This window comes from Hypanus sabinus, chromosome 20 (assembly GCF_030144855.1).
Source record: "Hypanus sabinus isolate sHypSab1 chromosome 20, sHypSab1.hap1, whole genome shotgun sequence".
In the NCBI taxonomy this organism is placed as follows: domain Eukaryota; kingdom Metazoa; phylum Chordata; class Chondrichthyes; order Myliobatiformes; family Dasyatidae; genus Hypanus; species Hypanus sabinus.
The window spans coordinates 12,708,634-12,736,533 of record NC_082725.1 but is presented as its reverse complement, the minus strand read 5'-3'; the positions used below and the strand labels follow the sequence as shown (position 1 = coordinate 12,736,533).

The following is a 27,900-nucleotide window of genomic DNA, read 5'->3' as shown; positions in this document are numbered from 1 at the left end:
CTACCAGGCTTCTTTGGTCACTACAAAGTTTGTAATGGGGCCTGGAAAACCATTGAACTTGTTTGACAGCGTGATCGTGTATGCTCCCCTGTTTTGAAAGAGCAGCCAGTCTCCAATTTCCAGCTCAGGCAGCTCGTAGTGAGCCGTGACACAGTCAGAGCCATCACAAGTTGGTCCCCAAAGTGTTGTGCTAAAAAGTTGTTGGTCTGGGCTGACTTTCTGCAGGAAGTAAGTATCAGGTCAGTTGTTAACTTGGACATAATCAAACATTGCGTTGTTGGGCAACGTAAATATGTCATCTGAATGTTGCCACTTTTATCATTTATTGCTATCAACACTTTTCATCTTCTATGGACTTTTAAAAAATATCACCTCTAACTTCCACCCTGCCCTTAAATTCACTTGGTCCGTCTCCACCACCTCACTCCCCTTTCTCAATCTCTCTGTCTGGGTTTCCGGAGACAAACTGTCGACTGACATCTTTCATAAACCTACTGATTCCCACGGTTATCTTGACTATACCTCTTCCCACCCTATCTCCTGTCAAAATGCTCTTCCCTTTTCTTCGCCTCCACCGCATCTGTTGCCAGGAATTGGCTTTTGGAAATATCCTCCTTCTTTAAAGAACAGGCTTTCCCTCCCTCTGCTATTGATGCTGTCCTCACCCACATCTCCTCCATTTCCCGTACATCTTCCCACTGCCTTAACAGTGATCCTTATCCTCTCTTATCCTTACCTACTTCCACTTCCAACACACAGTCCTCTGCAACTTCTGCCATCTGCCAAGGGATCCTAACACTAAACATTTTTACTTCCCCCTCCCGTTCTCCTCTTTCCGCAGGGATCATTTCCTCTGCAATTTGCTTGTACATTCATCCCTCTCCATTAATCACCCTCTAAGCACTGTCCTGTACATACACCTCCTCCCTCACCTCCATTCAGGGCCCCAAAATGACCCTTCCAATGAGGCAACACTTCACCTGTGAATCTGCTGGGTTCATCGATCGGTTTTCTCCACATTTGTGAGACCTGTTGCAAATTGGGGGGCTGCTTTATGGAGCACCTCTGCACCATCCACCACCAGTGGACAAACATTTTAATTCCATTTCTCATTCCCTTTCCGACGTGTTGATCCATGGCCTCCTCTTGTGCCGAAACGAGACCACCCTCAGGGTTGAGAAGCAGCACCTTATACTTCACCTGGGTGCCCTCCAACCTTATGGTATGAACACTAATTTCTCCTTGCAGTGGACAACTTTCCTCCTGACACCTTTCTCTATTTCCATTTTTGACCTTTAACTCTTCTCACCGCCCCCTGGGTTGCCTCCTTCCCTTTCTCCTTTTGTTCACTCTCATATGCTATCAGATTCTTTCTTCTACGGCCCTTTACCCTTTACCTGGCTTCACTAGTTAAGTTCCAGCTCGCCTCTTCCCCCTCCATTCTCCATCCTGAGGAAGGGTCTCAGTCCGAAACGTCGACTGTTAACTCTTTTTCCATAGATGCTGCTTGACCCGCTGAGTTTCTCCTGCATTTTGTGTGTGTTGCTGTCCTTTATGTTAATATATAATTAGTAGATGGCCACTTTAATCATCCTCTTGAAGAATTGCTTATGGGTTCCAATCCTTCGTACCAATAGCCTCTTGTCTACCACCTGTTATATATTGGAAATATTGGGGCAGATCTTCCACTGCACTTTAACCAAAGGTAGCTACCCCTGGGTCATGCTTGTATTGGTAAGGTCTCGGGCATGATCTTTAATTGACAACCTCGAACACTGGTTGTCTGCCCTGCAGCTGGTTTTAGCAGCTGGCAGGCTCTGCCTTAATATTGATTGTCAGTAACAAATATTCTGTAACTGCTTAAAAATTAGACTTAATTTTACTAAAACCATAAATCCACATAAAAATAATTTTCAGAATAAAGTTTATTGAGAATGCCAAATGCAGGAGATTTGACTTGGTACAAGTCTTGTAGACACTTTCCACACCAGGAACTGAGAAACTACGGAAGATGGCATCTAGCACACTGGACTTGCCATTGCTAGATGGGCACCTGCATTGTAGCTTGCACTTGGGATTTTCACAATTCCCCACAACCCACGCAATCCACCCCATCCACGGACTTAACATGAATGTTTTTCAACAGCAAGTTAGACATGGAATAAGTAATATTCCATATTTAAAGGGAAGTTCTGCCACTCTAGGTTTTAGGTGTGCCCACTACACATGAAGGTAGCCCCCAGATAAAGGATTATTGACCTGAAACATTAACTTTATTTCACTCTCCATAATTATCAGAGTTGTTGGGTAACTCCAGAGATTTGTTCCTAAGCCTGATTGTTGTGAAACTTTTTCCATTATACATGCATTAATAACCTTGTGTGCTATCATCAATAAAATCTCCAGTTCTGATCTTAAAATGGAAGTGAAACCAACAGTTAGGTTTACCCTGGATAATGTTTTGAGGCTGTAATGTTCCTGCCTTGATGCCATTGCCTTCTGTGTCTCCAGGCCACTGAAGACCCATTCAGCCAAGACAGACAGACAGACAGACAGACAGACAGACATGATTGATAATGATTGATCCTGAGGGAATTTGGGTTTTATTACAGTCACACCAGCCAATAGTGCAGAAATATAGGAATATAAAACCATAAATGATTAAATAATAAGTTAATTATGAAAGTGGGAAAAGTCCCAGACAAGCCTATTGGCTCAGGGTGTCTGACACTCCGAGGGAGGAGTTGTAAAGTTTGATGGCCACAGGCAGGAATGACTTCCTATGATGCTCAGTGTCACATCTCAGTGGAAACTGTTTCTGGCTGAATGTACTCCTGTGCCTAACCAGTACATTATGGAGTGGATGGGAGACATTGTCCAAGATGGCATGCAACTTGGACAGCATCCTCTTTTCAGACACCACTGTCAGAGAGTCCAGTTCCACCCACACAACATCACTGGCCTTACAAATGAGTTTGTTGATTCTGTTGGTGTCTGTTATCCTCAGCCTGCTGCCCCAGCACACAACAACAAACATGATAGCACTGGCCACCACAGACTCGTAGAACATCCTCAGTATCATCTACCAGATGTCAAAGGACCTCAGTCTCCTCAGGAAATAGTAATCTCTCTCACCTCTGGAATTAAACTTTGATCCAAGTTTTGACCTAGGCTGTAATAACACAAGGAGCCAAATAATCTCCGTGAGACCCATTCTGGCCATTATTTGACAGACCATTGGTGAGTTTAGACTGCTTGATGAAATCAACAATATGTGTCTTATTAATGAATGAAAGTAAACCAATTTGCTGGTAGTTTGCTGGAGTAGATTTGGCCTGCCTAGATGATAAGTGTGCTTACAAAAAGACTTAACTGCATTTTTCTTACATTATTTTTGTGAATCCTTACCTTAAATGCTATTGGTTTTAATGGAGGATATTCAAATTTTAAAGATCCATGCCAACCATCATTTATATAATACATTATGGTTTTCTTGGTCTCAGTCTCATCATCTAGAAAAGAGAATTAACACATAAGATCCATGTACTGTTTTTCAGAGATTAGCTTTGTAACATTAATAGTTAGGAAGGAAAGTAAAGGGCTTGTTCTGTTATTTTTAAAAACATGGCTCTCCTCAAGTCAAGTCAACTTTTATTGTCATTTTGACCCTAACTGCTGGTACAGTGCATAGTAAAAATGAGACAATGTTTTTCAGGACCATAGTGTTACATGACACAGTACAAAATGCTAGACTGAACTACGTAAAAAAACGCAGAGAAACCTACACTGTACTACAGACCTACACTGGACTGCATAAAGTGCACAAAAACAGTGCCCGCATTACAATAAATAATAAACAGGACAGTAGGGCAAGGTGTCAGTCCAGGCTTCGGGTATTGAGGAGTCTAATAGCTTGGACCAATGTTACATGGTCTGGTCGTGAGAGCCCGAATGCTTCAGAGCCTTTTCCCAGATGGCAGGAGGGAGAAGAGATTGTATGAGGGGTGCATGGGGTCCTTCATAATGCTGTTTCCTTTGTGGATGCAGCATGTAGTGTAAATGTCCGTGATGGCAGGAAGAGGGACCCTGATGATCTTCTCAGCTGACCTCACTATCCGCTGCAAGGTCTTACGATCCGAGATGGTGCAATTTCCAAACCAGTCTGTGATGCAGCTGCTCAGGATGCTCTCGATACAACACCTGTAGAATGTGATGAGGATGGGGGGGTGGGAGATGGATTTCCCTCAACCTTCGCAAAATGTAGAGATGCTGCTGGGCTTTCTTTGCTATGGAGCTGGTGTTGTGGGACCAGGTGAGATTCTCCGTCAGATGGACACCAAGGAATTTGGTACTCTTTACGACCTCTACCGAGGAGCCGTCGATATTCAGCGGGGAGTGGTCACTCCATGCCTTCCTGAAGTCAACAACAATCTCTTTTGTTTTGTTCACATTAAGAGACAGGTTGTTGGCTCTGCACCAGTCCGTTAGCCACTGCACCTCCTCTCTGTAATCTGACTCATTGTTCTTGCTGATGAGAACCACCACGGTGCTGTCATTGGTGAACTTGATGATATGGTTCGAGCTGAGTGTTGCAGCACAGTCGTGGGTCAGCAGAGTGCACAGCAGTGGACTGAGCACGCAACCCTGGGGAGCCCCCGTGTTCAGTGTGATGGTGTTGGAGATGCTGCTCCCGATCCGGACTGACTGAGGTCTCCCAGTCAGGAAGTCTAGGATCCAGTTGCAGAAGGGGGTGTTCAGGCCCAGTAGGCTCAGCTTTCCAATCAGTTTCTGAGAAATGATTGTGTTGAATGCTGAACTGAAGTCTATGAACAGCATCCAAACATATGTGTCTTTTTTGTCCAGGTGAGTTAGGGCCAGGGGGAGGGTGGTGGCAATGGCGTCATCTGTTGAGCGGTTGGGATGGTATGCAAACTGCAGGGGGTCCAGTGAGGGGGGCAACAGGGTCTTGATATGCCTCATGATGAGCCTCTGGAAACACTTCATGATGGTGGATGTGAGTGCAACGGGACGGTTGTCATTTAGGCAGGACACTGAAGACTTCTTCGGCATGGGGACGATACCTGCTAGCTGGTCTGCACATCCTGAACCGTGAGTAGAGAGAGTATGCAGTGGAACCAGCTTTTTATGCATTTGTATCATAAATACAGAAAATATTGCTCTGGTGATTGCTAACTCTTTGGAGATAATCTCACATGTTAGGAAAAAACAACTGACACACTTTTCCTGGTCACACATGTACAATTCCCAGTATGGGCTGTCAGCCAGGAGATTGGTGAAAGGCTGCAACTGGATAGAATTCGTATGTCCACTGCTTTTTTTGTTACAATGTCTGTGGCTTCCATCGCTTATTTTCCGACCTTGGTGAATGGAATTCACGAATGTACTTCAATCCATCATCTGAAACAGTAGTGGAGGGAGATTCAGTATTTATTTATTTAGAGATACAGTGTGGAATTGGCTTTGAGCACCATCAACAACCTGGATTTTAACCCTAACCTCATCACGGGACAATTTACAATGACCTCTTCACCTACCCAGCACATCTTTGGTCCGTGGCAAGAAACTGGAAGACCCAGAGAACACCCACGCATTCCTCAGGGAGGACGTACAGAGACTGCATACAGAAAGCACTGGAATTAAATTCCAAAATCCAATACCTCGCTGCAATAGTGTTGTGCAAATTGCTACACTACTGTGCTGTCCAATAATTTTCTAGAAAGGGATATTGGACAAGCAGAATCAGGTTTATTATTACTGACATATGCTGTAAAATTTGTTGTTTTGTGGTAGCTATACAGGGCAATACTGCAAAAAGAGAACAAAAAATAGTGAAGTATTAAAAAGAAAATTGCAGCCATGTTGGAATGATGGAGCAGACTTGATGTGCTGAATAACAGAACTTCTATGGTCTTAAGAAGCGGATCAGGAATTTCAGCCATCTCCATGAATCTTCCATCCTTTGCCTGTGAGGAATACAAAACTTCCCCTACCACATCTCCTTCTGGTGGTAAGGCATTGAAATGTATCACCCATCGTTCCCTCATACAGTATTGAGCGCAGAAGATCACCGTAGCTAGTTGGTGATTTATGGAAGAATTTACCATTGGAGTTAGTTGAATCTATAGTAATTCTTCTTCCAATGATATTCACAGCAACTGTAAGTGAAGATGTCACATAATAACGGCCAGGTTCAGCAATTACATTCACTCCACTTGCTTCAGGAAAGTGAAGATCCAATGCACGATTGATCACTGCTGCAATCTACAACATGGAAATCAATTAGATATTATTACCAAAGTTCCAGCACTTTATATGCAGTGGAATCTGGTCAATTGGGGCAGCTGTTTAGTTGGGACATTTTGCAAAGAACGAAAACTGAGAAAATAGCTGAGATTCGCTTTGATAATTTGGGACACTATGCCGCTTAATTGGAACAGGAGACTGTTGCTAAACAGTTTCAAACTAGCATCAGTTGCATTCACTTGTATGGCCACTAGGCACTACACTGTGCTTAGAGCGAACAATTTTCAAATAGCTTGAGTCGTGTGCGTTTGTGTTCAAAAAGTAGTGATTTTTGTCACTGATGATTGTTAAGAAATAAGCAGTAAGACTATTTTGCTCTCTATGGTTTCAATCATTCTGGCTTGGAGATGCAAGAAACAGCTGGGTATGAAAATGAAATGTTTTCACCACTTTTGCAAGGTAGGACTATGAGGAATTTGAAGGTATTGACAATCATCTTGAACATTACAATGAAAATTAAGACTTGCAGGAAGAAATAGCTTTGAACTAGTGTCAATTGTATGCATTTGTGTGGTTGTTAAAAACGACACTGTGCTTAAAGTCAACAGTTTTTAAACAGCCTCAGCTGCATTTGCTTATATTATGTTATTCATTTTAGGCTGGCTGACGTGGAATTGAATAGCAGTGATTTTTGACACTTCTTCATACAGGAAGGCAATGAAAGCAGTGCATTATCTGCACGAGGTGTCTGCACTGATCCTTCTTATTTACAGTATATCAAAAGGACACAGCAATGTATACTGGATTAATTCCTCCATCGATAACAATTAGGAACTAACATGTAGTGTTATAGAACTGCAGTGATATTGTAGTGTTCTAATTTATTCTGTATTTCATTTACATACATAATTTCTTACTCAGTTAAACAGTAGTTTATCTTTTTTAAACTATTGTCACGAAACTTCTCCTAATTGGGGCAGCCGCTTAATTGGACCAAACTGTACTGGTCCTGATGTGTCCCAATTAACCGGAATCTACTGTAGTTATAAATGAATTTGTACAGAAAGCACACATACTGAATTTGTATTAAGCAATGAGATTAACACAAGAGTCCCTTACTAGCTCTCCTAAGTCAATTCTTCAGCTCCTTCCTAGCTACCTCATAACTCTCAAGAGCCCTATCTGATTCTTGTTTCCTAAACTTTAAGCTTCTTTCTTCTTCTTGACTAAATATTTCACATTTGTTGTCAACCATGATTCCTTCACCTTACCGTCCTTTCCCTACCTCAAAGGGACAAATCTAACCAGGACCACCATGAAAATGCTCCCTAAACAACCTCCACATTTCTGTGTATGTCTCCCTGAGTACAACTATTCCCAATTTGTGTTCTCAGGTTATTACCGATTAGCATCATCATTCGCCCTCCCTCAACTAAATACTTTCCAAAGCGTCTGCTCTTATCCCTGTCCAAGGCCTTCAGGAAGTTGTAGTCACTCTCTGAAATGCCCACCCACCAGGAGATCTGTCACCTGACTAGGCTCAGCGGCTAGTAGTGGGTCCAGTATGGCCTCTCCTTTCTTTAGCCTGACCACATATTTTATCAAGAATCCTTCCTGCACAAGCATAACAAATCCTTCCCCATCCAAAACTTTTCTACTAAGGAGTATCAATATTAGGGAAGCTGATAATATTGATTATCATATCCATGACAACAACCTTGTTATTTTTGTACCTTTCCAAAATTTGTGTACCGATCTGATCCTCAGTGTCTCTGTAGCTGTTTTGGAGAATCTATGGAATATTCCCAATAGAGTGATTACTGCCTTTGTTTCTGACTTCCACCCACACAGACTCAGCAGAAAATCCCTCCACAGCATGCTCTCTTTCTGCAGCTGTGATACTATCTATGACTAGCAATGCCTCTTCCTCGGCCTCTTTTACCTCCCTGTTCATTTTGAAGTATTTAAGTACCAGAACATCCAGCAGCTATTCCTGCCCTTGGGGCAGCCAAGACTCTGTAATGGCCACAATGTCGTAGTTCTATGTACTGATCCATGCTCTATTTTCATCATCCTTGTTCCTGATACTTCTTGTACTAAAGTAGACATCTTTCAACCCATGCAACTGACTGCAATTGTGCCCTATACACTGCCAGTTGTTTCCCAATCTCTCTACACGTAGCATCCACCTGCCCACCAACAGCACCATCCTTTGGCTCTCATGCCTCTGCCGACCCAGTGTGAACTCCTTTCCCAACATCTCTAACAAACCTGTCCCCAAGGATGTTTGTCAGATGTCAGAGTTCAGGTGTAACCTGCCCTTTTGAACAGATCACACCTTCCACAGAAGAGATTCCAATTATCCCCAAATGTGAAAGCCTGCCCCTTACACCAATTCTTCAGCCAGACACTGAACTGCCAGGTCGTCCTATTCATACCCTCACTGAGAGAGTAGCACAGGCACAAATTGAGAGAGTACTACTTTGAGCTCTGCTTTTTATATCTCCTGCTTCACGTGACAAGTTTATCAGTTACTAAGATGGGCAGACCAGTGGTAGATGGAATTTAATGCTGCTAAGTGCAAGATGATGCGCTTTGGACCCTCACAATGATTGGTGGGGCCTTTGGAAGTTTTGAGGAACAGGGAACCTTGCTGTACAAATGGAAGGAGCCCTTAAGGTGGTAGCGGAGGTAAATGGGGCAGTGAAGAAGGAATACAGAGTACTTTCTTTTATTCATTATGGCACAAAATCATACAGCTTTTTGCTCTTCTGGTTGCCACACAATATGAAGACTTAGCTGAACTGGAGAGGATATGATTTACCAGGATATTACCTGGGATGGGGTGCCACAATTAGGACATGAGACCATACAGTTGAGTTTCATTGAATTATTCATTTTATTACATCAAAGGATTTAAAGAGCAAACATATAATTTAACACAGTGATACTGTTACACCTGAAAAGTAATTAGAAGCCTGTCTGCTGCTTTTTCAGCTCTGAAAACTCTCAAGCCCATATTTTATATGTAAAATGCATACAGTAGGTATACCTATTTGAATATCAATTGTTCCTCAAATGTTACTTTAATGCATAACATGTTACCTCCTCAAATGTAATCTTGTCATCCTCAGAGCCAGGAAAACCACCACCAATATCGAGCAAGTTCATATGAAATCCAAGGCTCATCTGGAGAAGATATGTAAAAGATCCAATATTTGTTGTCTCATTACCAGCAAGCACTTTCCATGCAAACCTTATCACTTTCTGTTACTGTCATGACAATTCATACAAAAGCATCACTGACACCAAAGGACATCCCAAACTTTAGGTTTTAGTTTGTCACTACTGCACCATTAATCAGATTCAAATAGGCCCAAACGTACTTTTTTCCATAGATGCTGCCTGGTCTGCTGAGTTACTGCAGAATTTCGTGTGTTGTTATTAGCTGTCTCAATATGCCTAAAAAAGACCTGTTATCGTTGTCTTTTATTCTAATGGGAACATATAAACTCTGTACTCTCAGTGTTTCATCTCTGAAGGCCTCCCAACCATCCTAATGCTTTACCAAGCATCCTTCTGGCAAAAATAACCTCTCAATCTGTTCTACCCTTCTCTATAGCTATTTTGAAACTAATCTGATGATGTTTACCAGATTGAAAGTGTTCCCCTACACACACTTCTGTCACCTGCCCTTTCTCATTCTCAAATAGGAGATTGTGTATTTCATACTGTAATTAACTCATCATATTTGAAACTTTCTTTGTTATGACTGCTGCATTTCTGAAAATTTCTATTATTCAATATATAAAACTTGAAAAGAAACATACCCCAATATCAAAAACCGTGCGTGAATCGGCTATGACCTCAGCAAATGCCTGTGGATCAGTACAACAACTTCCAACATGAAAGCTGGTTAAAAAAGAGTCATTAGATTAGAATTCAACTGATATTTTTAAGAATATTTAAGGAAAATTTATTTATTTCTCTTAACTGTTAGTTCAGCACTTTGTTAAACTCAAGCATTGTCCATTACATTTCTAATACTGTACAAGGAATGATGATGCCAAAAATGATTTGGGTATTTGGATATGGATAGGCCAAAAGTACTTGTTGAAATTTATTCTTTTGTCTTTACACTCTAATAATAATGTAATTTATACTGAAAAAAAAGATTTAATTGGTAGACATCATCATTACGCAACATGTTCCCTTTGGAACTGCCATGATTCCCTTACACGTGTTGTTCCCATTGCCATGGTCACAGAGTGTGACATTGCCTTGACATTTTTGTAAATAAACTATTGAATAAAAGTAGCAAACTGTTTTTCAGAAAGTAATACTTTTTTTTACCTTACACCAATGATCTCCACACACAAAGCCTTTGCACATTCCATCAGCTGTCTGCACTCTTTTAAAGTCGCTCCAAACTTCATACTTAAGGGAAAGAGGGACTTGGCATTATTTGCAACAATGCGAAGAACCATTCTGTCAAGATAGCAACATTAGGAAGACAGGTGTGACTGCTGAAACGTCAGAGGGAGTTTACCATTTTTGTTTGCTCAGTAGACAATTAGAAAGCAGGCTTGGGGGTCAGCAGTGGAAAGAGTAAGCAGTTTCAAATCTCAGGGTCTCCGGGACCGAACTTATTAATGCAATCATGAAGAAGGCACGTCACCAAAGAATCTGGCGAACTCTGACAAATGCACTTTGGAGAGCATTATGACTGTTGCATCAACGTCTGGTATAGAGTCTCCAATGCACAGATTCGCAAGAGTTCAGTTAGTTATAGACTCAGCGAATTCCACCACGGCACAAGATTCCCCACCATGAAAGGCATCTTCAAAAGGTGGAGCCTTCAGACGGTGTGTAAGATTGAAGGCCCTCACCATCTGGGACAGGCTCTATTCTCATTACTACCATCAGGGAGGAGGTACTGTAGCCTGAAGACTCTCACTCAATATTGTAAGAATAGCTTCTCCTCTGCTATCGGATTTCTGAAGGGTCCATGAACTCGACCTCACTGTTGCTCTTTTACAGTCTTCAGTTATCTGTTTGTTTATTTAATATTGTAATTTATATTTTTTCATGTCTTGTACCATACTGCTGCAACAAAACTACATATTCAATTATATATATGTCAGTGATAATAAAATTGATTCTGTTTCTCAGATCTTGATTTTGACTTCTCCCAATATTATCCTTCTGGAAATAACTCTGTGTAGATATTCTTTTGCTCTGGGATCACCAGTTACTTGCACCCTTGTTTCTGTTATCCAGTGTACAGTCTTCAACAATTCCTATATGCAATGCTCTGGCTGATACACGGGTGTTACTCTGGTTGGTAATCAGTGGTGAGCGATATGCCGCAGGGTCAGTGCTGGACAAACAGATGTTCATAATAAACATAAACGAATGGGAGAGGCGGCCGAGTGTAGTGTGTCTAAGTTTGCTGATGACACTAAATTAAACGGAAAAGCAAATTGTCCAGCAGATACAGAGAGTCTACAGAGAGCTGAGTGGGTAAGGGTCTGGCAGATGGAGTACAACGTGAGGTCATCCATTTTGGAAGGAAAATGGAAGAGCAGATTATTATTTAAATGGTAAAAAAATGCAGCATGCTGCTGTGCAGAGGGACTTGGGAGCGCTTGTGCATGAATCACAAAAGGTTGGTTTGCAGGTACAGCAGGCTATCAAGAAGGCAAATGGAATGTTGGCCTTCATTGCTGGAGGGATTGAATTTAAGCGCAGGGAGGTTATGCTGCAACTGTACAGGGTACTGGGGAGGCCGCACCTGGAGTACTGCATGCAGTTCTGGTCTCCTTAATTGAGGAAGGATATACTGGCTTTGGAGCCGATGTAGAGGAGGTTCACCATGTTGATTCATGAGATGAGGGGGTTAGACCGTGAGGAAAGATTGAGTTGCCTGAGACCATACTTTCTGGAAATCAGAAGAATGAGAGGAGATCTTACAGAAACATAGAATAGATAAGATAGAGACCAGAAAGTTGTTTCCACTGATATATGAGACTAGTACTAGGGGGCATAGCGTCAAGATTTGGGGAATAGATTTAGGACGGAGATGAGGAGGAACTGCTTTTCCCAGAGAACAGTGAATCTGTGGAATTCTTTGCCCAATGTCTCAGTGGAGGCTACCTCAGTAAGTATATTTAAAAGAAGGTTTGATACATTTTTGTACAGCAGGGGGATTAAGAGTTATGGGGAAAAGGCAGGTAGGTGGAGATGTCCATGGTTAGATCAGCCGAGATCTTATTGAATGGCAGAGCAGGCTTGATGGGACAGATGGCCTACCCCTGCTCCTATTTCTTATGTTCTGATGAAGGCCATTGTGTCATACACAGTTTTCACCACCTGTTTACTTGTGACACCATTTTCACTCAACTATGTACTTTATTTCTCAGTCACTAATGTGGAAACGTACTGGTAGTAACTAAATGGCATTTTTGTTTGTCACAGAATGGAACCTGTATTGTACCAGAGTGGTTTGCTAATAATGTTTGTGCAACATTATGCTGAATAAACCTGAATCCTTGACAAACTGCAGACCAGCACATGTATTACTGGAAGAATGCCAAACACACTGAAGAAGCAGAAGGACATAATGTACCCTTCCCCTGAACTGAGGTCTGGCTAGCTGCACTTGTGTATAAAGGAGTGACGATGCTGTCTGTTCTTTTTTGGAGGCTGTCATTGGCGCTTCTGCGGTGCTGGTCTCCCCTTGTTGCAAGGAAAATAAATGTGCTTCTGATTGATCCACTCTGTTGTTTGCTGTAAGATGTGGTGAAAAGGAGCTCACACTCTGTTCCTCAGCACTTCCCGACCTTTACCATTCCTATCTTGCTTTGATTTCTCACTTACGAGGACTGGAATAAGATTAACAAACCTTAACAAAAACAAATTACACTAAAGGACTGTAGTATCTTATACTGTTCCCAATCCACTTTGAATGCTCTGAGTTACAATTTGTGTCCCTCGGTGCCACTGAGAATAAATTTCTACTGGGAGATTGAACCGCTATATCTTTCAGCAAAGAACACACTGCTGAGGTCAAGGATGTGTGCTTAGCTCACTGTTCTACTCTCCCTGCACTCACGGCTGTTTTGCTAGGCACCACTCAAACACCATCTATAAACTTGCTGATGACACAACTATTGTAGGTATAGTTTCAGATGGTGACGAGAGAGATACATCAACTAGTTGAGTGGTGTCACAACAACAATCTTGCACTCAGTGTTAATAAAATGAAGGAATTGACTGTGAGCTTCAGGAATGGGGAGTCAAGGCATGACAGTGTCTGTATTTCATTTGGAGTAGCAGCAGACTTGGTATGTCACACAGCTCTCTCTCAAATTTCTACATTACGTGGAGTGTGTTCTGACTGGATGTATCACCATCTGGTATGGAGGGGACCACTGCACTGGATTGGAAAAAAGCTGCAGAGGGTTGCAAACCCAGCCAGCTCCATCATGGGCACTAATCTCCCCTGCATCAAGGACATCTTCAAAAGGTGATGCCTCAGAAAGACAGCATCCATCTTGAAGAACCCCCATCACCCAGGATGTGCTCTTATCTCAATGTTACCATCAAGGAGGAAGTACAGGAGCCTAAGGATACACACTCAATATTTTAAAAATAGTTTCTTCAACTTCGTCGTCAACTTTCTGAATGGGCAATGAATGGATGTACACAACCTCACTATACATTTTTTGCTCTATAAACAGTCAATGGTTTGGGCCGAGACCCTTCATCCGTCCTGGAAAGGAAGGGGGTACAAGCCAGAATATTTCTGCCATGAATGCTGGAGTTTTTGGGGGAACACAGGAGATAGTGTTGTAGAACAGAGAAATATGTAGAAATATGATGAAGGCCAGCACTATGGAAGAACATATGAAAAGTGAATGACAATTCAGACAGGTGTCTACAGAGAATATCAAAAGTAGATGCATATTGTCTACATTTCAGTTGAAATTATCAGCTGATTCAGACGAGAAAGAGAATTGTCATTTACTTAGCAGTGGGATGGATCCGTGAAACTTTGAAAAGTTCATCTTTGTTATTGAATGTCATCATCTGAATCCCATTGGTGGCCGCAAATTTAATATAAGAGCTCTCCTTGCAGGGGTGAGCGTAAATGATTCTCTCTGGGGGGACCCCAATATCTTGTACCATCGCAATCTCATTCTGTGGGACAGAAAGAGAGTTACCATTAATATTTTTTATTTTTCTGAGTTCATTGATTGGTAAATTGTCACATATACTGAAGTACAGTGGGAAACTATGTCTTGCATACTGTCCATAATTCATTAATTTCATTCCGACAATGCATTGAAGTGGTAGAAGGGTAACAACAGAATGCAGAGAAACACAGGAAGTACAGTGACAGGAACATGCATGTAGAAAGTGAAGTACAAGGCGATAACAAGATAGATTGTGAGGTCTAGAGTCAATCTTATCTTGGTGGGATACAAGGGTGGTGGGTCAGGGGACTATATAGGGTGAACCAGGGGCAGAGATAGGCAGAACAAAGGGGCAACTATCCGATGAGGGCAGAACAGGAATCAGCCGCAGAGTAAAGTAGGGAGAGCAAAATCATTTTGGCACTGGGACACAAAACATGGGACAACATGGTAGCATAGTGGTTAGCGTAACGTTCAATTCCCGCCAATGTCAATCAGGAGCTTATACATTCTACTTGTGACTATGTGGGTTACCTCCCGGAACTCCAGTTTTCTCCCACATTCCAAAGACATATGGGTTAGGGTTATAAGATGTGGGCCTGCTGTATTGCTGCTGGAATCCTGGTGACACTTGTAGGCTGCCCAGCACATCCTGAAGCTGTTGGTTGTTAATGCAAACAACACAGTTCACTGTAAGTTTTGAAGTACAGTACTGTGCAAATGTCTTGGGCTAATAGATACAGGTAGGATGCCTAAGACTTTTGCACAGTACTGTTGAAATTTTATGTATTGCACTGTACTACTGCCATTTAAAAAATATGACGTTTGGGTGATGATAATCCTGATTGTGATATGGGTTTCAATTGTGGATTGAGAGTGGGAAGGGGGCAGGGAGAGTGGAATCAGGGTTAGGAGAAGGGGAAGGGAGAGGGGAGGGTGCGGGAAGTGCTGGAGAGACATTCTGTAATGATCTATAAATGAACTGTGTAGAATCAGATGACCTTGCCTGGTGTCTCAGGGCTGGTCTGTCTGCACTCACACCATCTCCATCCCCTGGCACTCCTTCTCTGCTACATGTTCCTGCACCTCCACCTTCGCCATTCCCAGCATGCTTTGCTCCAGCCACATTTACAAACTCGCTCTCTGCTCCTCGTTGGCAGATACCATACTGACTATATATATGTGCAATATACTGTATATATGATTAATAAATCTAATCTTTAATGTTAAATGTGAAGGAATGCATGGAGACGAGGACAGCACCGTCATGTAGGGTGAACTATGAAATGGTTCAAAAGAAAGGATGAAGCGAGAGCAAACCAGCTGTGGGGGAACAGAGGCAACGAGAAGCACGGAGAAGTGCAGAGGCTGTAGGACAACACTGAGTAGATCTGGCAAAAGGGTCATGACATGTAATAGGAATATAGAGGAAACGGCACCAACAATCATTCCACGGCCAAAGTCATTTAAATCACATTTCTTCCCCATTCTGCTGTTTGGTCTGAACAAAAACTGAACTTCTTGACCAGGTCTGCATGCTTTTATGCACTGAGTTGCTGCCACATGATTCTCTGATTGGATAATAGCATTAATGAGCAGGCGTATCTAATAAAATGGCCACTGACTGTATAAGTAGCGAGGCATTGAATTGACTTTATTACTTACATCCTTCATATACATAAAGAGTAAAAATCTTTACGTTACATCTCCGTTTAAATGTGCAATGTGCAATTATAGTAATTTATAATCAATTTTATGTACAACAGGATAGTCAATATAACAGAAATACAGTTGCATCAGCATGAATTAAGCAGCCTGATGGCCTGGTGGAAGAAGCTGTCCCAGAGCCTGTTGGTCCTGGCTTTTATGCTGTGGTACCATTTGCTGCAAAGTTTGGGAGATCTTCCATTGTTGCATACGTTAACACATTTTAATATTTGAAGAGCATCAGTGAGCTCATTATTCCAAATCCTACCTTACTGGCACAGTCAAAGCCGATCCCTAATTGAGCAAGGGTCCAAACTATTGGTTTGCTGTCATTGCATTTCACAGCGTAGAAAGGTTTCACTCGAGGCAATGTCATCTTCCACTGATGGTGTTTCTTTATAACTTCACCCAAGTCGGCAACATAGAAAGCATCTGTGTTATCCTGCAACACAAGGCATGGTGATCATACTGACTGTCATTGTCCACTAATTTAACATTATTAGATTCCTTCAATTAGCGTTCTCTGCTAAATTCAATAAATTGAGCAAAACATTGGAACGCTGTGCTGAACATGTGTTTCGTAAACTACATAGAAAGATTTGTCAGTGCTGCTCCAGGGGGTGAGTGTTTGAACTAGAGTTGTAGGACGTGGCAGATCGTGGGGTAGTTGTGGAAAAAGACGTTATTAAGCCCACGTACAAAGGCAGGAATCAAAAGCATGGTGGCAATAATGTTCTTAGTTATGTCTATTTCAATGCACGGAGTATTGTAGGTAAGGCAGATGAGTTTACAGCATGGATAAGCACATGGAATTATGGCACTGATGTCAATGATGACTAGTGTAGAATGGAGAACACTCATTAAAAATGTGGCCACTAAACAGTATAGTTTGAGAATAAGAATAATTCATTGTAAAAGGGATAAGATTATTTTGAATTAAAGGTCTCTTTGCTAATAAAAATTTCTTTATCTCATCATCAACATTTATCTTATTCCATAAATCAATCAAATGTTTTAGTATAGGAACAACAACACACTCAAAATGCTGGTAGAACACAGCAGGCCAGGCAGTATCTATAGGGAGAAGCGCTGTTGACGTTTCAGACCAGACCCTTCGTCAGGACTAACCAAAAGGAAAGATAGTAAGAGATTTGAAAGTAGTGGGGGGAGGGGGGAGGGGGAAATGCAAAATGATAGGAGAAGACCGGAGGGGGTGGGATGAAGCTAAGAGCTGGAAAGGTGATTGGCGAAAGTGATACAGAGCTGGAGAAGGGAAAGGATCATGGGACGGGAGGCCTCAGGAGAAAGAAAGGAGGGGAGGGAAGCACCAGAGGGAGATGGAGAACAGGCAAACAACTAAATATGTCAGGGATGGGGTAAGAAGGGGAGGAGGGGCATTAATGGAAGTTAGGGGAAATCAATGTTCATACCATCAGGTTGGAGGCTACCCAGCCGGTATATAAGGTGTTGTTCCTCCAACCTGAGTTTGGATTCCTTTTGACAATAGAGGAGGCCATGTATAGACATATCAGAATGGGAATGGAACGTGGAATTAAAATGTGTGGCCACTGGGAGATCCTGCTTTTTCTAGCGGACCGAGCGTAGGTGTTCAGCGAAACGTTCTCCCAGTCTGCGTCGGGTCTCACCAATATATAAAAGGCCACACCGGGAGCACCGGATGCAGTATACCACACCAGCCGACTCACCTGGAAGGACTGTCTGGGACCCTGAATGGTGGTGAGGGAGGAAGTGTAAGGGCAGGTGTAGCACTTGTTCCGTTTACAAGGATAAGTGCCAGGACGGAGACTGGTGGGAAGGGATATGGGGGACGAGTGTACAAGGGAGTCGCGTAGGGAGCGATCCCTGTGAAAAGCAATTGGGGGGGGGGGGAGGGAAAAATGTGTTTGGTAGTTGGATCCCGTTGGAGGTGGCGGAAGTTACGGAGAATTATATGTTGGACCTGGAGGCTGGTGTGGTGGTAGGTAAGGACAAGGGGAACCCTATCCTGAGTGGGGTGGCGGGTTGATGGGGTGAGGGCAGATGTGCGGGAAATGGGAGAGATGCGTATGAGAGCAGAGTTGATTGTGGACAAAGGGAAGCCCCTTTGTTTTAAAAAGGAAGACATCTCCTTCGTCCTGGAATGAAAAGCCTCATCCTGAGAGCAGATGCGGCGGAGACGGAGGAATTGTGAGAAGGGGATAGCCTTTTTGCAAGAGACAGGAATAGTCCAGATAGTTGTGAGCGTCTGTAGGCTTATAGTAGATATCAGTAGATAGGCCATCTCCAGAGATGGAGACAGAAAGATCAAGAAAGGGGAGGGAGGTGTCGGAAATGGACCAGGTAAATTTGAGGACAGGGTGAAAATTGGAGGCAAAGTTAATGAAGTCAACGAGCTCAGCATGCGTGCAAGAGGCAGCAGCAATGCAGTCGTCAATGTAGCGAAGGAAAAGAGGGGGATGGATACCGGTATAGCCTTGGAACATGGACTGTTTCACAAAGCCAACAAAAAGGCAGGCATAACTGGGACCCATACGGGTGCCCATGGCTACACCCTTGGTTTGAATGAAGTGGGAGGAGCCAAAGGAGAAATTATTGAGAGTAAGGACTAATTCCGCTAGATGGAGGAGAGTGGTGGTAGAGGGGAATTGGTTAGGTCTGGAATCCAAAAAAAACCAACGAGCTTCAAGACCATTAGTATAGGCGATTCTTTCTTTTTCCATATCCATTTCGATTCCCATGTATATATAAAATCTTCAGGTATATTTTCTCCTATTTTATCTAATTCTATTCTAATCCATGCTGGTTTATCTTCATCAAAAAAAGATGCAATAAATCTAAGTTGATATGCTTTGTAATAATTCTTAAAATTTGGTAATTGTAACCCTCCTGAGTCAAATTTCCATGTCAATTTTTCCAATGATATTCTTGACATCTTACCTTTCCAAAGGAATTTCCTCACACATCTATTTAACTTTTGAAAGAACTTCTGTGGTAATTATATTGATAGTGTTTGGAATAAATATTGTAATCTAGGGAATATATTCATTTTTACAGCTTTGACTCTACATATTAATGTTATTGGTAACATCATCCATTTATCAAGATCCTCTTGAATTTTTTTCAATAATGGCAAATAATTTAGTTTTTATATATTATATAACTTGTTCCAAAAGGGATTAGATATATAGGAGACTGTTTTCAAGGAGGTATATTAATGTCATTTGACCAATTAAAGAATAAATATAAAATATCAAATAACACTCTTTTCTGTTATTTCCAATTAAGGGCTTATTTAAGAGATAAACTGGGTCAAACAATGTTATTGCTGAAACCTAATGAAATAGAAACTTTAATTCATAAAGGAAAAATTTAAAAAATTATTTCTGGTATGTATAATTTGATTCAAAAACAGGCAATTAAACAAGGAATTCATAAGTCAAGACAAAAATGGGAAACTGATTTGAATATTAAAATTGATGAAATAAGTTGGTCAAGATTATGTCTTGACAGTATGACAAATACAATAAATGTTCAACTAAGATTAGTGGAATATAACTTTTTACATCAAATATATATTACACAACAAAAAATAAATAGATTAAACTGAAGTTTATCTGATCAATGTTTTTGATGTAACCAAGAAATTGGTACTTTTTTTACACTCTACTTGGTCTTGTTTTAAAATTCAACCTTTTTGGACAAATTTAAGTGGTTTACTGGAACAAATTATTGGAATACAACTTCCACATAATCCAACATTATTTTTACTAGGCGATATTCAAGGGATAAAATCGAAATCCAAATTGAATAAATATCAGAAAGAATTCATAAAAGTTGCATTGGCAGTAGCCAAAAAGGCTATTGCAGTTACTTGGAAATCGGATTCATACTTAAGTAAAGATCGTTGGAAGAATGAAATTTTTAGCTGCATTCCACTTGAAAAAATTACTTATAATTTAAAAGACAAACATGAAATATTTCTGAAAATTTGGCACCCTTATTTACAAAAGATAGGATTAAATATATAGGTGCTCCGAAGATAAAATTATTGGTTATCTGGGGAAAGAAATAAATACACATATTAAAGCTACTATGAACTCCATGGAGCATGTGAGGATCTTCCGATATCCAGACATTCTTTCTTTCTTACTTTCTTTCTTTTTTCTTCTCTTTTTTTTCCGTAGGGATATGTTAGGGGGGAGGGGTTGGGGGGGGAAGGGTTGATAATTATTTTTTCTTTCTGTAACCTATTGAAAATTCAATTAAAAAATTAAAAAAAGAGAATGAGAATAATTTTAATTAACCAAGACATTTGCCTTTATAATTAACACAAAGTACACTGCAGATGCTGTGGTCAAATCAACACGTACAAACAAGCTGGATGAACTCAGCATGTCGGCACCATCCATTGAAACGAGCAGTCAATGTTTCGGGCCGAGACTTAGTCAGTCCTGATGAAGGGTCTTGGTCCGAAACGTTGACTGCTCGTTTCAATGGATGCTGCCCGACCTGCTGAGTTCATCCAGCTTGTTTGTACGTGTTGCCTTTATAATTAAATGGGAGGGTGGGGTGGGAATGTCAAGTTTTTGACGTTTTTGACCTATTGGTCACAGTTGCCAATAAGGTGAGCACTGAGCTGTGGGAAGTGGACCTGTTGGTCTTTACTTCAAAAACTAGTAACCAGATTTATGTAGTAAGCACAAGGCCATGTGGATCTAATTTGTTATTTTAAAATAATCGTAGTCGATCGTCATTGATAGGGTAGTGAAGAAATCATATGGCAATCTAGTCTTTGACAATAGCAGCATTGAGTTCAAGAGTCAGCAAGTTATGTTGGAGCTTTATAAATCTCTGGTTAGCCCATATCTGAAATACTGCCTTTAATTCTGGTTGTCCATTACAGGAAGGATGTGGAGACTGGAGAGGTTTATCAGGATGTTGCCTATGCTATGAAGAGGGATTGGGCAAATTGGAATAGCAGAAGCTGAGGGGAGACCTGATAGGAAGTTATAAGATTATGAAGGGCGTAGATAGACAGCCTATATCCTATTCACCAAGGTCAAAAGGTTTAATTTTAGAGGGTATATATTAAAGGTGAGAGGCAGCAAGTTCAAAGGAGAGGACCAGGGCAAATTTTTTTGAAACGCAGACTGGGAGTTACCGAGAGAGCGCTGTCAAGCTTGGTTGTGGAAACAAATATGATGGGAGTATTTAAGAAGCTCTCAGAGAGGCACATGCGTGTACAGAGAATGGAGAGATATGGATTTGTGTAGGTTGAAAGGACTAGTTTAGTGGGCTTTTAATTATTGACAGAATTAGTTCGGCACAACTTTGTCAGCCAAAAGTCCTGTTGCCGTGCCATCCTGTTCTATGTTCTATTGGGTTTACTGTGGGTAGGTACAAGGTATATCATAGATATGATGGGCCGAAGGTCCTGCTTTGATGCTGTGTGATGCTCTCTGATTTTCACACAGAAACCACATTAGATTTCACCATTCACTCAATATGCCATAATTAAACAACAGGCTAAAGTTGTTTGGTTGCTCAAGGTAACAGAAGTGATGATGTAAAGTTTGGCATTTGACGTCATTTTCCCCAATGGAAGATTCAATTTATTGGTGATAACTACACTTACTTGTGAGGAAATATATGTAGAAACTAACCCAAAGCATGTAAAAATGTCATAAGCAACATTTTATTTGTGCCCCCTCTAAATCCATAATTCAACAGGCAGTTTGCACGAACTCGGACTAATGAATTTTTATTTCGCATTGACCAGTTCCTGCTCTGATAAATGATGTAATGATCAGCATCTTGAAGTACCACTTGCTTTCTGTGAAAGATCTATTACATTTTTAACTGAAGCTGTAGTTTATACCTGAATGGTAAAGATTGATCTCAGGTGTTCTTCTTGATGCTTTCTCCATCTGTTCTAGACAGAGGAACCTATTTTTCTAAACAGTACTTAAAAGACATTTGTATTTATTACCCTCCCAGTTATCACTTCGCTCTGATTACTTTGATTCAAGATTCAAGTTTATTTGTCACGTGTACATGGAAACGTACAGTGAAATGTGTCACTTGTGGTAACAATCAAATCACCACAGGATGTGCCGAGGGCAGCCCACAAGTGTCACTACACATTCTGCGGGGTGGGGGCACTGGTGTGTGGGGGGCTTCATCCATCTTCTGCCAGTCTGGCTTCCGACCACAGATGTCCCACGTCTGCGGCGCTGGTCTTCAAATGTGGAGTGGAGACTTAGACTCCAGCCTGACCTCTGATACCCACACATTCCTGGTCCTAAACTGTAACCTGACCCCTTACTCCCCTCTCTGTCCTCAAAACCAGTCTCACAAACCTAAAAACAATTAAAAATTGAGCATTTAAACAATTAAAAAAGTGCACCTGCTGCCCTTTGAAAGTGTAGGTTTTAACACTGCATTACCCATGCACTAATCATTTGTAGAGGGCATGCTTAATTAGAGAAACTGACATGCAATCCCCAATTGAAATAGCATTGGAGCCTTACTCTTCCATAGGATCCTGACTGGCATGTAGCAAGATAGCTCCCAACTATTCCTGCAGGAAGCCTTTGATAGTTATTTTGAAATTCGGACCCATGGAAAAAATCCAAGGCGGCAATGACGAGAGTTGGGTTCCAGTTCAGATATGTTCCCATTATCACCAAGTTGCTGGAGTAAAAATCACTGACACAAACAAGTGACACTAGAGAGACTGTAGATGCTGGAAATCTGCAGCAACATATGCAAAGTTCAGGGAGAACTCAGCAGATCAGGAAACATCTATGGAGGCTGATGAAGGGTCTCAGCTTGAAATGTTGATTGTTCATTTGCCTCACTAGAGCTGCCTGATCTGCTAACTTTTTCCAGCATTTTGTCTGTGTTGCTTCATACAAAGTAATAGTTTTATTTGCAGATACAGTACTGTGCAAAACTCTTAGGCACCTACTGTACATATAGCAAGACTCTTGCAAAGTACTCTCTTTGTCAACGCGGAGCAGAGAGCAAGTTTGTAAATTTGGTGAGAGAAAAGACTGTTGGGAGTGACGAGGGTGGAGTGCCGTGAGAGAGGTGTGGAGGTGCAGAGAAGGAGTGCTAGGGGCGGTGGTGACGCAGGTGCGACACAGCCAGATCTGAGACACTAGGCAAGGTCATTTGATTCCAAACAAGTAGTTTATTGATCATTACTCTGGTGTTTACTCTCTGGTGCTTCCTGCTCCCTGCCCTTTCGCTTCCCATTTTCCCAATATAATTCCCCTCTCCTTGCCCTCTTTCCACTCTCTGTCCACAATAGAGACCCATATATAGGAGCCTCACACTCTTGTATAGTACTGTATATTGATGTTCTGATAAATGGATCATAGTATCAGTGAATGCCAGAAATATTTAATTTGATATTAATGAGCTCAGTCACTTTGTCACAGTAGAAGATAACTTATTTTTGTTACTAGCATTCCTTAAGGATTATTGTAACTTCAGACATTCAATATGTAATTCTTTTTCTGAATATATTGTCAATATTAATAGTGGCAGAACTTGTTATCCTTGAATAAGCAAAAGAATGACATGTACCTTTTGATTATAACTTAATCTGAAATGTACTATTGACATAACATCATGTCAATACTCACTGTGAGCTTTTTCTCATTGATCTTCTGGCCAATGACGTCCATGGCCATGACCCCCTCCTCCAAAATGACAAAGTTGGTCTCATTAACACAGCCTTCCATTTTCAGTGTTTGCAGGGGGCTTGGTGCTATTCCGGAATTCAACAATGGAATGAATTTAGTCTTAAATAAAAATCCAAAATATTAGAAATATCACAATAAAGGTTATCAGAGGCTGGTGCAAGTGTTGTTTTCTACATAAACTTTCAGGTTAAATATTAGAATGTTTTAACAATGTCATTCAAGAGATAAAATTGCGGCCCTTCATCAAAATATCTGACATGACAACACATTTGCAAGTAATTCTTGGGCAAGAGAATTTGATGCTATTATGGAGCAAGTAGTAAAAAAATTTAACAAAAAATGTGTGAAACTACAGTATGAAAGATAATATTTTTGTCACTGCACAAGATTCAGCTGTATATTGTTATCATCGGCAGCAAAATTTGCCGCTGCTTAGAATTCTCCAGTTTCAGATTAACTATTAAAAGTCAAACAATAGAAATAGCTGCCTCTCAACCGAATGTAAGGCCATAAGATATAGGAGCAGAATTAGACCATTTGCCCATCGAGTCTGCTCTGCAATTTCATCATGGCTGATCCATTCTCCCTTTGAACCTCAATCTCCCGTCTTCTCCCCGCACACCTTCATGCCCTGACTAATCAAGAATCTATCAACCTCTGCCTTAAATATACCCAGTGACTTGGACTCCACGGCCACTTTTGACAGTCAATTCCACATATTTACCACTCTCTGCCTAAAGAAATTCCTCTTCATCTCTGTTTTAAAAGGACATCCCTTTGTTCTGAGGCTGTGCCCTCTGGTCTTATACTCCCCCACCATCAGAAGCATCCTATCAACATCCACTCTATTGAGGCCTTTCAGCATTCAATAGATTTCAATGGGGTCACCCCTTTTTCTTCTGAATCCTAGTGAATACAGGCCCAGAGCCATCAAACACTCTTCATATGACAAGCCATTCAATCCCGGGATCATTTCCATGAGCCTTCTTTGAACCCTCTCCAAAGTCAGCACATCCTTTCTTAGATAAGGAGCCCAAAGCTACTCACAGTACTTCAAGTGAGGCTTCACCCGTGCTTTATAAAATCTCAAAATTACATCCTTGCTTGTCACACTCTGGTCCTCTCAAAATGAATGCTACCATTGCATTTGCCTTCCTTACTGCAGACTCAACCTGCAAGTTAACCTTGAGGGAATCCTGCACAAGGACTCCCAAGTCCCTTTGCACTTCAGATTTTTTAAATTTTCTCTCCACTTATAAAATAGTTTACCCCTTCATTTCTTCTCCCAAAATGCATGACCATACACTTCCCAACACTATTCCATCTGCCACTTATCTGCCCATTTTCTTCTGCTTCCTCAGAACTACCTGCCCCTCTACCTATCTTCGTATTGTCCGCATGCCTGGCCACAATGCTCTCAATTCCGTCCTCCAAGACATTGACATAGATCGTGAAAAGAAATACTGTTTAATCCATACTAGCATCTTTCCTGTTGAACAGGGTGTCAAACTCACTTTAGGTTACGGGCCGGATTGGGTAAAATGCGATCAGTTGTGCGCACATGCGTGCTCCCTCAGCTTTCGTTGCCTTCGCTTTTTCAACCTACTCTCACGTGTCTCAGGCTTTGCTATAACTACTAAGTGTTTCCCTTTCCAAATTTTGTTTCTTATGAAGAAGATTGCCTGGCAAGCATTATTTTTATGATCGGTATTAACTTACAGTCGAAGGCTACAAGAAAGTTGTGATGAGAGAGAGAAAAAACAGTGCTATTTTGGCTAAGGTTGTTTTGGGAGCCACACCCTTTCCATTAATAAACTATTTGAAATCAAACATTAGCAGACACAACAAAACAAATTGTAAATGTAGGCTACACAACTACACCTAATTTTTATTAGCCTGCTTCCAGCAATCAAACTCAGACAATGAACACAGTTAGCCTCTGATTTTTATTGAAGTGATCACATTTACAATAATAGAAGTCAGAAAATGAGTGAACCACAACATTATGACACTCAATATTTCATAATGCATTTTGCTTACATGTCGCAGTGCATCGAACAGTGTCTCTCATTTTTCACTTGCTGCTTCCAGACACTTGACATCTCTTGGCTTTAACCAGCCTCTCAACACCAGGGACCAGTTTCTGGGCAGTTGTGATTTTCATAATGTCATTTAGATGTCTGTGTGCTCTTTGTGAGCGCAGTTTGGATTTGTTAATGTTCATTATGGAGAACGCCTGCTCAAAGAGATATGTTGTCCCGAACATGCAAAGGGTCTTTAGGGCAAAGTCTGTCATCTTGGGGTACATCAGTCCCAGGTATTGATAGAATGAGTCCAGACCCACAGTCCCAAATTTATATTTCAAAGCCGAGTTACACTGAATTTCAATTAGTTCCATTTGGAGTTCCTCCGGCACATCCGATGCTGTGTTGACGGCAAACAGCAAGCAAAATGGTGAGAATTCCTTCTAGAGCTTAGTGAAGAATTGGAAACAATTCTGAAACTCACTTTTCAGCCGTGATATTTTGTCCTTGTACCTGTCCATGTTGTCATTATTCCCATGAGCGAAACGCACAGACTGCAGAGGGGAGATGAGCTGGGTTGCTCCGGGGTAGTTAATAGACAATAGGTGCAGGAGTAGGCCATTCGGCCTTTCGAGCCAGCACCGCCATTCAAAGTGATCATGGCTGACCATCCACAATCAGTACCCCGTTCCTGCCTTCTCCCCATATCCCTCGACTCCACTATCTTTAAGTACTCTATCTAACTTTCTTGAAAGCATCCAGAGAATTGGCCTCCACTGCCTTCTGAGGCAGAGCATTCTATAGATCGACAACTCTCTTGGTGAAAAAGCTTTTCCTGAACTCCGTTCAAATGGCCTACCCCTATTCTTAAATTGTGGCCTCTGGTTCTGGACTCCCCCAACATCGGGAACATGTTTCCTGCCTCTAGCGTGTCCAATACCTTAATAACCTTATATGTTTCAATCAGATCCCCCCCATCCTTCTAAATTCCAGTGCATATAAGCCCAGTCGCTCCAATCTTTCAACATATGACAGTCCCGCCATCCCAGGAATTAACCTCGTGAACCTACGCTGCACTTCCTCAATAGCAAGAATGTCCTTCCTCAAATTTGGAGACCAAAGCTGAACACAATACTTCAGGTGTGGTCTCACCAGGGCCCTGTACAGCTGCAGAAGGACCACTTAGCTCCTATACTCAACTCTCCTTGTTATGAAGGCCAACATGCCATTAGCTTTCTTCACTGCCTGCTGTACCTGCATGCTTACTTTCAGTGACTGATGTACAAGAGCACCTAGATCTCGTTGTACTTCCCCTTTTCCTAACTTGACTCCATTCAGATGGTAATCTGAAACTTCCACATCTTCCACATAGTTGCATCTCCCACAGGCCTAATTTAATTTGAAAGGCACGAACGCTGTCGTAGTATTCCGTAACAGGTTTGTTGTGGCCTTGCATGTTAACATTAGGCATATTTAAGTGCTCTGTTATATCCACCAAAAATGCAAGATCATGAAGCCAGTCTGGGTCACCCAACTCTGCCACTGGCTTCCCTTTCTCCTTCATGAATAGTCCAATTTCCACACGTAATTGTAAATGATGTTTGAACACAACCCCTCTGCTCAACCAGCGGACTTCAGTGTGGTAGGGTAGGTCGTGTCCAATATTACTTTCAGACAAAAGACTGTCAAATTGCCGATGGTTGAATCATTTGGCTCTAACTGTTTTAATTACTACATCCATGACATTGTCCATTTATAGGCTCCTGCGACATAATGCCTCTTGGTGTATAATACAATGAAAATTCCAGAATTCCTGTCCGGATTCTGTCTGAACTTTCTCTCTGAGTTTGCAACAACACCTGTCTTTTTCCTGACCATAGACTGTGTGCCATCTGTTGCCTCGCTGAATCTCTCGACTTTTGGCGAACCTGATTGCTGTTTTTTTCAGAGCTGCTTCAAGCTCTTTTACCTTTTGCGTTCTGAGTCGTCCTGCTA

General features: G+C 41.5%; 1 protein-coding gene across 1 annotated transcript; it reads right to left on the bottom strand.

Moving 5' to 3' along the window:
• LOC132378653 (ornithine decarboxylase 1-like) lies at positions 1-23,920 on the bottom strand. The gene is made up of 9 exons (XM_059945765.1): positions 23,822-23,920; positions 16,438-16,611; positions 14,294-14,466; positions 10,618-10,752; positions 10,095-10,176; positions 9,363-9,453; positions 6,123-6,275; positions 3,409-3,512; positions 1-219 (listed from the first exon to the last, which is right to left on the bottom strand). Exons 1-9 carry the CDS (start codon positions 23,918-23,920, stop codon positions 1-3), a joined length of 1,230 nt encoding a protein of 409 aa, XP_059801748.1.
• Between the last annotated feature and the right edge of the window lie 3,980 nt (positions 23,921-27,900).

Excerpts from the sequence above, each read along its gene's own strand:
- LOC132378653 (XM_059945765.1), bottom strand. The coding sequence starts at position 23,920 with ATGGAAGGCTGTGTTAATGAGACCAACTTTGTCATTTTGGAGGAGGGG. Across the intron at positions 10,177-10,617 it reads GTGGAGATCATTGGTGTAAG|CTTTCATGTTGGAAGTTGTT; the intron begins GTAAAAAAAAGT and ends TTTTTTAACCAG. Across the intron at positions 9,454-10,094 it reads GCACGGTTTTTGATATTGGG|ATGAGCCTTGGATTTCATAT; the intron begins GTATGTTTCTTT and ends TATCTTCTCCAG.